Raw genomic sequence first — 14,058 nt, 5'->3', positions numbered from 1 at the left:
GAGTGAGAAAGAGTTAGAGAACAGCAATAGAGATAGATAAGGAGAGAGAGAAAGAGAGAGATGCCACAAAGAGACAAAATAACCCATGACTATTTTTAGTTTCATGATTATATGCATGTATGTTTATTATGTTTATTTTATTTTACTTTTTATTTTACTTTTTGTATTACCTACCGTATTCCATGTCAAATATTCTATATATTACTTTTTTCTTGATATTTTTCATTTTGTTGTATTATATACACACCATATTACTTTGACAATTTTGTAGCTTTTACAGTCATGCCAATAAAGCTCACCAAATTTGAATTTAAAAAAACGAATGAAAGCGAGAGGGAGAGATGGGAGAGAGGAGGAGTGTCATGGTGGGGGACAGAGTGAGTAACAGGAGGAAGGAGTGTGTGAGAGAGATCTTGCACACTGAGCAGCAGGTGCAGCAAGCTGTTTGTTTGTTTGTTTATCAGCTTGTTTGTTTGCCAGGGGGAGGGTGTGAGGCTGAAGACTGATGGGGTTGAGCTGAGTTGAGCTGTGGGCCTGGGGTGAGCGTCTCCCACCTTCCACAGGGCCGGCCGTGATGTTGGCCTCGGCCTCCGGCCCGTAGCTGATGGTCTTGGCCTGCACGCGGAAGCAATAGGTCACCCCGTTGGTGAGGTCCCGCACCTTCAGCCAGCGCTGCCAGCTGCCCCTGATGTCCACCGTCACCACCTTGCTGACACCTGTCGGAGGGAGAGGGGGGAATGTGACAGATGGTCAACCCCTCAGTTCCACTCGGAGGGGGAACGCAATCGACGCACAGTTAGAGACGGTTACACCTAAGCCCGCTGCATTATTGATGGAATTCACTTAGTGAGGTATATGTTGACACGAGGTGTGAGAAAGCAGAGAGAGAGAAAGATGAGAGTGAAAGCATGAGAGAGAGAGAGAGAGAGAGGAGTGTGTGTATGGGGTGGTATGTGGTTGATGTGATTAAGTCCTGTAATTTGCCTTTGCAGCGGGCCTCTGTTGTGTTGTGTGGCACAAAGCCTGTCACCCAGTTGCCAGGATAAAAATTAGTTTTTGTCAGTGGCCAGTTTGGGAGCTGATATCTGCAGCAGTTAGTCAGCTGAACAGCTCTGTCAAAACAACAGAGGCAGTAATTACCTCATGACAAGCAGCGTGTGTTTCAACCTACATCAGCAAACAACAGCAGTGCGCCATCTAGTGGGCTTATTAAAAGTCCTATTTTGTGCAACAAAAGTTTTCTTGAGTATCGATAGATATATAGACTCTCCCCATCTGAGCAGGGTTCTGTCCAGATCTCTTTCTGCTCAAAGCCATGGGCTTTCTCTTAGGCATGTAATTTTAAAATAGATAATACTCATTCATTAAATAATAATAATAATAATAATAATAATAATAATAATAATAATAAGCTTTATCTGTACAGTATAGCACCTTTCATACACAGAATGCAGCTCAAAGTGCTTTACATTTGGAGCATGTAACACAATAATAGAGTTAGTCAGTCATTATCAATCACTTTCACTTAAATTTCATTGAAGCTGTATAAGGCTGAGGCTCTGTGGTACTGTAAAACGCTGCATCTGCTTACCGTGGATGGGGGCGGTGGGCTCGTAGAGCACCCTGTAGCCCTCCACCACGCCGTTGGGAGACAGAGGGAAGCCCCAGGAGACGTTCAGTGTGCTGCTCGTCACCTCCGAGAAGGAGACGAAGCTTGGAGCGCTGGGCGCTGAGGGAGACAAGCACACACACACATGCACGCACGCAGAGACACACACACCATACACCATTTGCGATTAGGTCTAGGCTTGGAACCTGAAACACTGACAAACATTAATAATATAAAAAGTATTTGAGATACACCTCAAATAGATGTCACAAACTCAATAGCGAGGTTGGGTGGTATGGTCTAAAATCATGTATCAAAGTATAATTTCAGATATATCACAATATATTCATTTTGCTTAAAATTTCAAAATAATAAATAAATAAATAAATAAATGTATGCCTCTGAAGGGGGACAACACAGGTACAGTATGGCAACTGCATGATAGCTATTACTGTGACATGGACTGAGACAGTCATTACTAGGACATATTTCCCATGGCACAGAATGTGCTCGTGCACGTGTTCATGTGTCAAGTGTGAAGATCTTTGGGCCCGTCTGAGCAGCACATGTAGATTTACTGTGTGTTCCCCTCGTGAGGAAATGGCAAATGACTAGGAGGAAAAACAGCACAGTGGATGCATCTTCACTGCAAATGAGGGCACATCAGGACTACTTGAATCATTTTGAATCACTATTTTCTGCATCTGTGCTTTCTCTTTTTTGGGGCGAGGGTGGGTGGGCGTGCTGGACAGGTGCCCTGTCATCTCAATGCACCAAAGCCTCAGGTTAGATGATTCTGCCATCCATAACAGATGCATAGAGGCAGAATTTAAAGAGGGCCTAATTTTATATGAAGCACATGAATAGCTAATATGAATGACATGAAGGAAAAACAATGTGAAAGGGTTGTGTATGTGTGTGTGTGTGTGTGTGTGGGGGGGTAAAAACACCTTTGTATAGATTGGGGAGGCATGTGGGTGGGAGGGAAACAGGAAGTGACCCGCACTGACCTGCTTGGAGTGTACGTCCTCTTCTGGGCTCGCTCAGTGGGCCGTCACCAGCTGCGTTGAAGGCAGAGAGCTTCACCTGGTAGAATGTGTAGCTGGTCAAGTTCTTCAGCTTGACCGTGGTCTCCGGCAGGAAGAGGATCTTAACCTTCTCCGTTTCGTTTTGATTGTCCATCTCCCAGTAATGGATCTGGGGGGGTGGGCGGTTGGCGGGCAAGGGGAGGGTGAGAAGCCACTTTATTCCACATCATTCAATCCACCAAAAAATCCACCAAAAAGATTATATATATACTATATATCTCATTCATGAAGTAGCATGCCATCATACATCATAGAATTATATAGAAATGAAACCAAAATGACAGCTGTCATATGTTCAACTGGAAAAGTTTGCACAATATAGCCATGGATCTATAGTCATAAATGTTGACTGAGTGCATTAAACTGTTTTCCTTCCCAAAGAGAACCCAAATAGAGTTCTCTGTTATCCATCGCCCTGCCAGACATCATAATGTAATTCACAGCATGTAGCATGTCTACGATTCAGACCAGTGCTCATCCTGAGGAGATGGTTGCATGGAAGAAAAAAATGGAAAAAGGGGACTGGAGACTGAGTATAAAAAAGTTGGAAATGGACAGAGAGGCAAAAAAAGAGAGAAAATGATGAAAAATGAGTGCTGCAGAGTGCTGCATGAACAAGATTGTACGAGAAAGAGAGGCAGGCAAAGAGAGGTGTATTAGAGGAAAAGATGACAGAGAATGAGAAAGACACACAGACAGACAGACAGACAGACAGGGAATTCTGAGTTTGAGTTAGAGAGCGACAGGTAGAGTGTAAAAGAGAGAAAGAGAGAGAGAGAGTGAGAGTCAAAGGCTGAGGTGGAGGGACAGACGGAGAGGAAAGTGGCTTCCGCCCACACACACAGACACACACACACGCACGCACGCGCACACACACACACACACACACACACACACACACACACGCACACACACCTTGTAGCCCTGGATAATGCCGTTTTGGGTTTCCACAGGTGGTGGCTCCCACAGTACCTCCAGCTGGGACGAGGAGAGGGGATTGACCCGGATGTTCTGGGGGGCCACGGAGGGAGCTGAGGGCAGAGTGGACACAACACTGTGAGACCAACACACACACACACGCTCTCTCTCTCACAGACACACACACACACGCACGCACGCATGCGCACACACACACACACACACACACACACACACACACACACACACACACACAAACACACACACACACACTCACGCCCTGATGGGCTGTGGAAGCAGTGGCACCACATCAAGGGCCGTTAGTCTGTCCAGCGGTTTAACCAAAGTCACTGCCTTACAGCCACAAGGCACCTCACACCTGCTGTCGCAACGCCACACAGCGCATAACACAAAACCTGATGGGCTGTGAAGGAGTCCTGCGACACCAAGGTGAGGGTCACCGTCATTAAACTCTACAGTCATTCAAAAGAAGAAAAAAACCCTGTCATAACGCCTGTTGTTTGCCACAAAGCCACTTCTGCATGAGTAGTTTTGGAGGAGGGGAATAAATATTCTGCTTCTCTGATGACATAAATCTGGAGCGCCTTTAAGAGTCTTGAGGCGTGGAGTGAAGTGTGTTTTTTTGTGTGTGTTTGTAGGGTGGGGTTGGAAAGGGTTGGCGATTATGATGCTGTTGCTGGTGGTAGGTAGCTCTGGCATTGTTGGGAAAAAAAAAGAAATAAACAAAAATAAGTGTTCCAAGCGCTTTCCAGCAGATCCTATTTTTCTGATCTGTGGCCACGACCCAGCAGGCTTTAAGAGCAGATGAGCCCCATTCCCCAGCACCACGGCCTCCCCACTGCCCACGCCGAAATCCCCCCCCCCCCCCCGGCGCCCGACGCGGGGCTAACCTGACGTTAATCAGCGGGAAATTCATTTGTTTGTTTGCGGCAGTGGCACCCCTCCTGCTGCCCCCGAGCCCTCTCTCCTGGCCAGGCCCTCTCCTAATGACGCCGCTAATAACCCGACGCTGATAACCCCGGCTGCACAGCCAGCTGCTGGTGCTCGCCATGACAGATTCATATTTACTGCTTCATTAAACGCCTTACGAGGGCTGGGGGGAGGGGGGAGGAAAAAATAACACTAGTTAGAGAGTAAAATTACACTTTGTCAAAATGAAAACGAATGCCTTGTTGTCACACCTGGTTTTTGCCACAATGCAACTACTGCATGAGTGGTTTTGAAAGAGAGGAATCAATATTTCGGCTCTCAGGAATTAGGGAAATGGTAACATTACATTTTGTCTAACTGAAAACTAGCGACTACACTTACGAGTGTGCCACTAACCAAAAGATCCATGTCTCATACATGATTTTTGACTCTTCACAGGGTAGGACCTGGAAGACTGAAAGTGACAGCTCTCACATTTGCAGCAATTTGCCTGCTCTTGATATTTTCCAAAATACTGGCACTGATGGAGGCACAGCGTGCAGACAGCTGGACTCCCATTGGTCAGATCTGCCTCATGCTACACACAGATGGGGTCTGACCCAAAGCGGCCGGAGGGCGCTCGTGGTGAGCAACAGTCACGTCCAGATCACTGTGCCGGTCCGTTTCACAGAGGGAAAATGTTCTGTCTCTTCCGCACAATTAGCGGCGCGTTCTTCTCAGTGCCACGTCTTCAAAGCTGTCACTGTTGGACCAGACTCTACTGGCATCTCATTAGGAGAGGCAGTCCACTGAACGTCTTCTCTCAGGCTTTTAGGAGGTTCACGTTCAGTCAGCAAATAAGCGCTCATCACTATAGCTGTTTTTCATGCAACAAGGACTGGAGGGAGCTTTGAGCTTGGAGAGAGCTTTTTTTTTTGCCAATTAAATGATTTTTGACAAAGAAAAAGCGGCTAAATGGACATGATTAACATACAGTATCTGTCCTTTGCTGAGCCAGAGGCTTTCAATGATGTGGTTCACTGGTTCAACCCCTGAGTGCGTGTGTGTGTGTGTGTGTGTGTGTGTGTGTGTGTGTGTGTGTGTGTGTGTGTGTGTGTGTGTGTGTGTGTGTGTGTGCGTGTGTGTGTGTGTGCATGAGTGGAGAGAGAGAGAGAGAGAGAGAGAGAGAGAGAGAGACTGTGTGGTCCAGCCTCTTACAGGTTTAAGAACAATATGTTTCTGCTGTCATCCACAATAAAAGCCCGTCTTTTTCCCTCCTGTAAAATCTCTATCTCAGCAAGGTCAAGTACACTGTCTGAAATGTAATGTGAAAGCAGGAGCGGAAAAAAAAGTTGAAAAAAAAAAGAAAGAAAAGCCACTGAGCACAAAAGCGCTGCTTAAACCAGACAAGCTGATCCTACAGCGCTCCTATTTCTGGGTGTGCCCAGCGTATCCAGGCCATTCAGATTCACTTACAACTTTTTCCCTTCTTTTAAAATGAATCTCTCAAACGGCCGCTAGACCCTGGCAGGCGCCCCTCCTCCGCCCTGCGTGTTTGGGAGGACACGAGCTACACTGAGGGTCAGCTTTGAGGGAAGAGTGGATGAGAGGACTGCGGTGGCTGCTTGCAGTGACAGCTGTCACTCAGGCAGAGGACTGATTCCTCACATCAGCTCCCTGTCCACTCGAACAGTCAGCGGCGTCAGACTGGCCACTGTCCCCTGTCACCGCTCTGCACACACCTCCCCATGTTAGTGTCAGCTCCTCCCTGCTCCCCTCCCCTCTTCCCCATTCTCCTCCCCTCTCCTCTCCTCTCCTCTCCTCCCTCCCCTCTCATCTCCTCTCCTCTCCTCTCCTCTCCTCCCCTCTCCTCTCCCCCCTTCCTCTCCTCTCCCCTGAACCCCCCCGTCAACCCCCCTGTCGTCCACTTCTCCTGTACTCCGCTCTTCTCCTGACACACTGGAGACATTGCAATTCATATGTGTCACAGCGGGTGTCAGCCCTGGATGGGTTGCGGTACCCTAGCCCCACTCTGCACTCCTGGCCATTTCAATTCCACCCCAACCTCACTTCTCACATCCACCCTCCATCATCTCCCTCATACACATGCTCTAAGGGGCTTAGGAAGCTGTGTGTGCGTGTGTGTGTGTGTGTGTGTGTGTGTGTGTGTGTCTGTGTATGAGTGTGTATGCTTGTGTCTGTGTGTGTGTGTGTGTCTGTAAATGAATGTGTGTATGCGTGTGTGTGTGTGTGTGTGTGTGTGTGTGTGTCTGTGTATGAGTGTGTATGCTTGTGTCTGTGTGTGTGTGTGTGTGTCTGTAAATGAGTGTGTGTATGCGTGTGTCTGTGTGTGTGTGTGTGTGTCTGTAAGTGAGTCTGTGTGTGTCTGTGTGTATGAGTGTTGTATGTGTGTGCTTGTATAGAAGTGTTATATGTGTTCATGTCCTCAACTACTGGATTCCAAGGCGTCGCTTTAATGACATGAGATGATAGGGGCCTCGGTCAGATGGAAGGATGACCTCCATCAACACACAGCACTTGTGTGTGTGTGTGTGTGTGTGTATAAAGGCCTGAGTGAGTGTGTGAGCTACCACACTAAGGCCTTCACCAACCTGACCAGTTCCCTTATTAGAATCCTCATGAGGACAAAAAAACCCATCCCAAACCAACCCAAAAACTTTTTGATGGATCATCTGGGTTAGCATTCATAGGCAATCTGTAAGAGACATTATGCTGGCTGATGGATGGTAAAGGTCATCTGTATTTATCACAGCATTTCCTGCCAGCAACACCCTGCAATTTGCTACATTCCAAGTGCGTCAAAAACGCAACACTTTGATGATGAACTGCCGAGGACAACAATCATATGATTTTCACATTCTGTGATGATGATTGATGGGCGACAAACGGCTTTCCATACCTGCCTCGCCGACAAACACCTCAAAGGGAGCACTCGGCGGACTCTCGCCGATTATATTGTAAGCTGTCATCACTATTTCATAGCGTCTGTATTTCTGGAGCTCTGGTGGAGAGAGAGAGAGAGAGAGAGAGAGAGAGAGAGAGAGAGGCAAAGGAGAAAATTAGCAGGAGAACACAATAACATAAAAGCTCGACATTGAGATTGACAAGATGGAGACGTTCCTCCTTTGTTGCTAGATGAAAGGGAAATGACACAAGCCTATATGACTGCAGTAGTGGCTTGAGGGAGATATGGCTTTCTTCCACCCTCCACCCACCTCCCTTCCCTCTGTCTTGGCATGAAACTGGTGTGTTATTATTTGAACGTGGCAGGCATTACTCTATTTGTTTGAAATGAGTCCCTGAGCCACAAGAAAAAGAAGTCACATGACTCGAAGTACAAAGCCAAAAAAAAGAGATTCCCCCCTGAATATCTGCAGGCAAACAGTTTGCAGTCAAAATAGACAGATTAGAGGAATGCACCTAGTAATTCTGAACAGGGGAGAGCATTTGGGATTACCCTTCCTTGCCAGAGGCTGCTCTGAATATTTTGTTTGGACTTCAAAGCAGGCTCCCTTAAAATAGATAGACGATTAAATGAGAAACTTACGTGTTAGCTCAAATTCGGTTAGTGAAGGATTGCTCACGGTCTTCACTGTGCTTTTCACTGGTGGAGAGAGAGAGAAATATAGGGTGCGGGGGGGACAAGAGTGAGAAATGCATTACAACACAAGCAAAGCTGGCAAACACAAATCAAAGAGATATTTCATAACATGGCCGTAAATTTTCTGCTCTCTGCCAGATCGAGCTCATCAGAGGCATCTCCACATGATGGATGAGATCTTGTGATGCTCATCTTGGCTCCTGCAGAGGGCCTTCAGAGAGGATCGTACAGCCAATACCAGAGCACAGGGAGTCGACTACACACGTTACTACTACTGCTGCTGGTACTACTACTACTACTACTACTACTACTACCCCTGGGGATCAATAAAGTATCTATCTATCTGTCTATCTATCTAGTGGCTCTGCTTGTAATAATGCATGTGTTGAAACAGAGAATGTGTTCCACTACATGGTGTGGCAGCACAGTCTACTGTGTGTGGGTTCTGTGGAGGGATGTGCTTCGCTTCTATAACATGCTGTCATCAGATAGGGAGGCAAAAAGGCATTTACATTTCAAAAGCCACATGAAATGATTTCAGCAACTGCTCCCCTTGCTCCCCTGACCCCAACATAAATACTACTACAACTACTTCTTTTATCACTACTACTATTTATACTACTTCTACTAGTACAAATTTACTACTACTACTACTACTACTACTACTACTCCACCTACTACTACTACTACTACTACTACTCCACCTGCTACTACTACTACTACTACTCCACCTGGTACTACTACTACTACTACTACTACTACTACTACTACTCCACCTGCTACTACTACTACTACTACTCCACCTGGTACTACTACTACTACTACTACTACTACACCTACTACTCTAGCTGCTACTACTACTACTACAACTATCACACCTATTACTACTACTACCACAGCTACTACTACTACTGTGTGCAGGGTTCTGGGTGACGAGTCCTCACAAAAGCCTTCCATTTTTCCCACATCCTCCATGAGGCCTCTAAAGATCATTTTCACAAGGAGTGCAGCCTTTAAAAAAGCTAGAAGCCTCGTTTGGCCTGAGAGGACAGGAGAGATATGACACAGCAGGCCTGACCAGTGGAGGATGGAAGGAAGGTAGGAAGGAAAGGGAGGAAGCAAAGGGTGAAAAAAATTAAATACGATTCCTTGCTTGGCTGCTCCGGGCTTGTGCATTTAAATGCTGTCAACACTGCTGAGTCCAATTTGTCAAAGGAGATTTGGCGGCGTGGATGGCCGTTGGTGAGAGGAGTGCAGTGGCATGCTCACTGCTGAAGACTTGAGCTCAAACTCATGATTCCGCACCTCACGCCACACAGCCATGTAATGACTTCACCTCCGTTCAGGCAGCCACCGGAAAATTATTCCTCGACCGAACAGAAAGCGCCAGAGAGAGAGAGAGAGAGAGAGAGAGAAAGAGAGAGAGAGGGAGAGAGATAGACGTGTAGGGATGGCATTAAAACCTTTCAGATAAAGTTCAAGCCTGGTTGCCCTAGCTTTGGCCGCACAAATATTCAGCATATTGACGAATATTTCACGGACTACTTCAAGCATTTCAAAGACCTTCGGAGACGGCGATCCAACTGTAATTCTGGACCCAGCTTGAAACGACAGAGAGCTGAACGCAGGGCTTATTGTTCCACTCGGCATCGCCCACTGAATAATGGAGGGGCTTGCACAGAGGAGTAAACAAGCGCAGAGATACAAGAATGTGTAAAGACAACTTTTCCCTCTATCAGGTCATTAAAACTAATGAAACACTGCTAATATTAATCTAACATCTTCAATTCTACAGCATTTTTCTGTCTTTTTCTGACTATTAACATCACACACACACACACACACACACACACACACACACACACACACACACACACACACAAACACACACAAACACACATGCTGCTGTGTTGATGGAGTTCATCTATCCACCCACACTTATATATACAAAGAGATATGGCTCATATATGTAACCACACACAAACACATTGACACACACACACACACAAACACATTGACACACACACACACACACACACACACACACACACACACACACACACACACACACCTGCCATTGGCTGCAGAGCCTTTTCAAACCATCGCTCCCTTTATCCTACCTGCCAGTTCGGAGAGCGCTGATGAGCCGTTGACAGGCTTCTTTGACTCCTGCAGAGAGCTGTCATACTGGAGCTCTCGGTAGTACAGTCGGTAGCCCACCAGCACGCCGTTCACACTCTCATCTTTGGGTGCCTGCAACATTGCACGTTTATTAAAGGTCAAATACCCCCGCCACTGTCCTTCTTTGAAGAACGAATAAATGATAATAATAATGAAAAAATACTGGACAAAAGGAAAAGTGACATTTGAAGAGACAAAAAAAAAATTATGTCGGTGTCCACGCATTAGCGGGCGATTAGATAAAAAAAAGAGATAAGGATTGAATTTCTGGGGTGCTTTCAGTCAGTCAGTCGCTAATTAAAAAAGCCAGCCCCTGTAAGTAATCAAGTCGCTGGAGCCTCAAGTTTTCCACTGATAAAGCAGGTTTCGGGGAGTGATGATCCTGGACTCATAGGTCAGTGAATAAAGGTTTCAGCTGCTAATTAATATCCCTTTAGAGGGCCGATTGCCCTGCATGCATGGATATTAATTACCCCGAGCTCTAGGGAGCACTCAGAGTGTGAACCGGGTAAATGTACGTTATCAATACTTCATGTCACTGATGTATGCAGACCTGCCGCCGTGAATACTAATCGATGGGTGACAAGGCTCTTCAGCGGCCAACCACTGGATCCAATGATGCATTTCATTGATGAAAGTCTGATAATTAAACACATTAAAGCCCCATAATGTGCATGTTTAATGACCAATGGGGGGGTAGGGGGTTGGTGGAGAGGACGTTTACTGTGTTTTAAGAAGTAGCCTTTTAACACGTTCTCTTCCAGAGCAGCAGGAGGCATTAATCTCAGTGTTGGCTCACAGGCGTCGGAGGCCGCTCGGGCGGGATCCCCTGATGAGATGAAAGCTGGTATGAATGCCATTACCTGCCACTGGACCAGCACTGATGTGGTGGTGGATGGCTTCACTGCCAGAATTTCAGGGGCTTCGTCGGGAACTGTGGCCAGAGAAGGTGGGGGTAGATGAAATGGTTTTAAATGATGGTCTTACTGTGTCAGACATATTCATTTGTGCATGAAATAGTTTAAGAAGTAATTTTCTCTCCAAACTAATCACTTCATTTTAGACATGATTTTTACAATGAATTTTACTACAGAAAGGTAATATCTGTTTTTGCTCTATATACCAAAGTGGCCTCTTCTTAATGCTCCCTTGGGTTGAATACAGTTAATCATTAAAGGAGAATTCCGGTGATTTTTCACATAGATCTCTGTTTCTCGAGGTCACTGAGTACTGTCTGTAGGAAAATAAATAAATAATTGGTTCTACCCAGTTGCTTGCACCAATGGCTAGAGCTGCCAGGCAATAACAGTGCTACACTGGGGGCATGTTCATGCCCCTCATTCTTTTCGTACCAACAATACTTGGTGACCTCAAGAAACAGAGATCCATGTGAAAAATGACCAGAATTCTCCTTTAACCCACTATCGACTACCATCACAACACAAGGTTACAACCAGTTACAGAACCTGTCAAGGTCTCTAAAAGTGACTAAATTGTGCTTTCTGAGTGTGAATAACCACAGTAGCCCCGTCATCACCCAAAATAATTCAGTGACACATGTTGTGAGTCAATCTTCCATGCATAAGCAGGGTGCTTGCCCTTTTCTCAAATAAACCTTCCAGACTTTTTACAAACAGATTATTACTCATTTAAGAGTAATAATCTATTTACTCACTCACCTCTCCTTTAATAGACAAAGAATGTACATTGTCAACTTTTAAATATACAATATGTATCACTACAAGCAAATCTTTCATCAAAGTTTCTATACTTTCCTAGTTTAAAAAAACCCTTAATTCCACACCTTTCTAGACCTGCGCAACCAACCACCCTGATATGACAGCAGACAAGGGAAAGCATGATTCTGACCCTCTCCTGAATCAATAACACATTTGTCAAGACCCAGAGGCCCTGTGTGTGTGTGTGTGTGTGTTTGTGTGTGCGCGCGGGCATCATCTAAAGAAAGACTCCACTCACGGTCTTGTAAGGTGGTGACTGCATCCGTATCTTTGCTGTACTTGCTGTCACCAATGTCGTTAGTTGCCATCATCCTCAGCTTGTAAGAGGTGTAGGGTTTGAGTCTAAGAGACAGGGAACAAAAGCACCAGGCCACAGGTACGTTCATTCAGGGGCAGATAAAGTACCTATAAAAAGTATTCACCCTGCTTTTATGAAATCTTGATCAATTTAATTTCATTTGGCCTTTTTTTTTACAATAATGAACAAAAATCACCTGTTTAATGTCAAAGTGAAAGCAAATTTCTACAAAGTAATGTGAATTAATTAAAAATATATAATGCAAAATAAGAGATAATAAAAGAACATGCTGTGCCTTTTCATTTGATATTGAATATACTAAACCTGTGGCTGAATATCAACACGTCACCCTCCAACCATAATCTGCGACACTCACAACTGAGCATGATCATTAGAGTGCAGGCACAATTGAATGGTATCATAGAACTGCCGGCCAAAATCAAATGGAACCAAAAGTTTAGGAAATAGATATACATGCTAATAAGGTGTCATCAAACAGAGCATAATACAGGGCAGTAATTCTAAACGACTCAAAAAATCTATTTGTGCAGCTATAACAAATTCAATAGTATAGCCATCTATATGTAGATAAGTGGTTGAAGTGAGAAAGCAATAGTAAGACATAAAAAGATAAACAAATATAACGGCTGATTTTGATATGATGCAAATGAGCAAAACTAGTGGCCAGAATAATGATATTCATGTATCTGACACAAACTCCTTGATCCTTTCCTCCCATCATTTTGACCCAAACTCACACTTCTTTCATGACCCCATCCTCCCACAAATGCATACGCAAACGTTGGCAAAGCGTTATCATTTGGCGCTCATACAACAGGCTGAATGCAATCAGGCATGTAGGCCCATGGCGTTCTCAATCAAAGTGAAAGAGTCATGGATTGTGCTCCTAGCTATCTAGCTCCCACCCCACTTCCCCTCTTCTCACCCACCCACACCCACACAAACACCAACACATCTCCAAGAGATCTGCTGTTGGTGGCAATTCCCTCTCCAGCACCTCCAGCAAGGCATAGTCGTGATGGCCTTGGATGCTATAAAACGTTTAAACGGGTGAGCTATGGCACAGCAGGTGAGCGGCTGGGCAGTCAATCAAATCCCCCTCCCAATCTGCGGAGGTAGGAGGGCGACGGGCCGTTCACCGCGGCCGTCCTGCAGCTCCTGCATGGCCTGCTGCCACGGTGAAAACTCTCCGCCACTGGGAGCCGAAGCACACCAGCAGGACACTAATCCTCCACCAACAGACCAAGGCACAAATCAAGCCTAAATAATCCATCGAAAAAGCACCCGTGCATCTTGGACGACCATAAAAAGGGAGGATGAGCCAGATAGAGCCTAAACGGAGAGAGAAAGAGAGAGAGAGTAAAGCAGGAGGGGAAAGCAATCACAATCAAGATGATATGGCCCTCTGAATGCATATAAAATAGCATTTGACTGCCCAGATAATCACTGTTGCAGGCCTAGAGATGTAATTCAAACACCAGGTTGGCTAGGCTCTTCTCTGGCTCGGCTCACCACACCATTGCGGACCGCCTCACGCTTTTCCAAATCATAATCACGGCGAGGGCGATAAATTGGCCTGCAGGAAAAAGCCCTCTTAGCATTTAATAACAATCCCATTTCATAACTCAGGCGGAATAGCAGCTCCGGGTTTC

General features: G+C 45.6%; 1 protein-coding gene across 1 annotated transcript in view; it reads right to left on the bottom strand.

The window, feature by feature from the left end:
* The window catches only part of sdk1a (sidekick cell adhesion molecule 1a), a 251,414-nt gene that overhangs the window by 14,824 nt on the left and 222,532 nt on the right, over positions 1-14,058 (bottom strand). The window contains exons 32-40 of the mRNA XM_048245387.1: positions 12,326-12,429; positions 11,212-11,282; positions 10,288-10,420; positions 8,114-8,170; positions 7,466-7,567; positions 3,613-3,728; positions 2,620-2,806; positions 1,592-1,729; positions 555-716 (exon numbers count right to left, since the gene is read on the bottom strand). Of these exons, the coding sequence (XP_048101344.1) occupies positions 555-716; positions 1,592-1,729; positions 2,620-2,806; positions 3,613-3,728; positions 7,466-7,567; positions 8,114-8,170; positions 10,288-10,420; positions 11,212-11,282; positions 12,326-12,429 (1,070 nt within the window). The remainder of the gene's footprint in view (positions 1-554; positions 717-1,591; positions 1,730-2,619; positions 2,807-3,612; positions 3,729-7,465; positions 7,568-8,113; positions 8,171-10,287; positions 10,421-11,211; positions 11,283-12,325; positions 12,430-14,058) is intronic.

Source organism: Alosa alosa, chromosome 6, assembly GCF_017589495.1.
Source record: "Alosa alosa isolate M-15738 ecotype Scorff River chromosome 6, AALO_Geno_1.1, whole genome shotgun sequence".
Taxonomy (NCBI): domain Eukaryota; kingdom Metazoa; phylum Chordata; class Actinopteri; order Clupeiformes; family Clupeidae; genus Alosa; species Alosa alosa.
The sequence above is the reverse complement of the archived record's forward strand: the minus strand, read 5'-3'. Positions and strand labels throughout refer to the sequence as shown.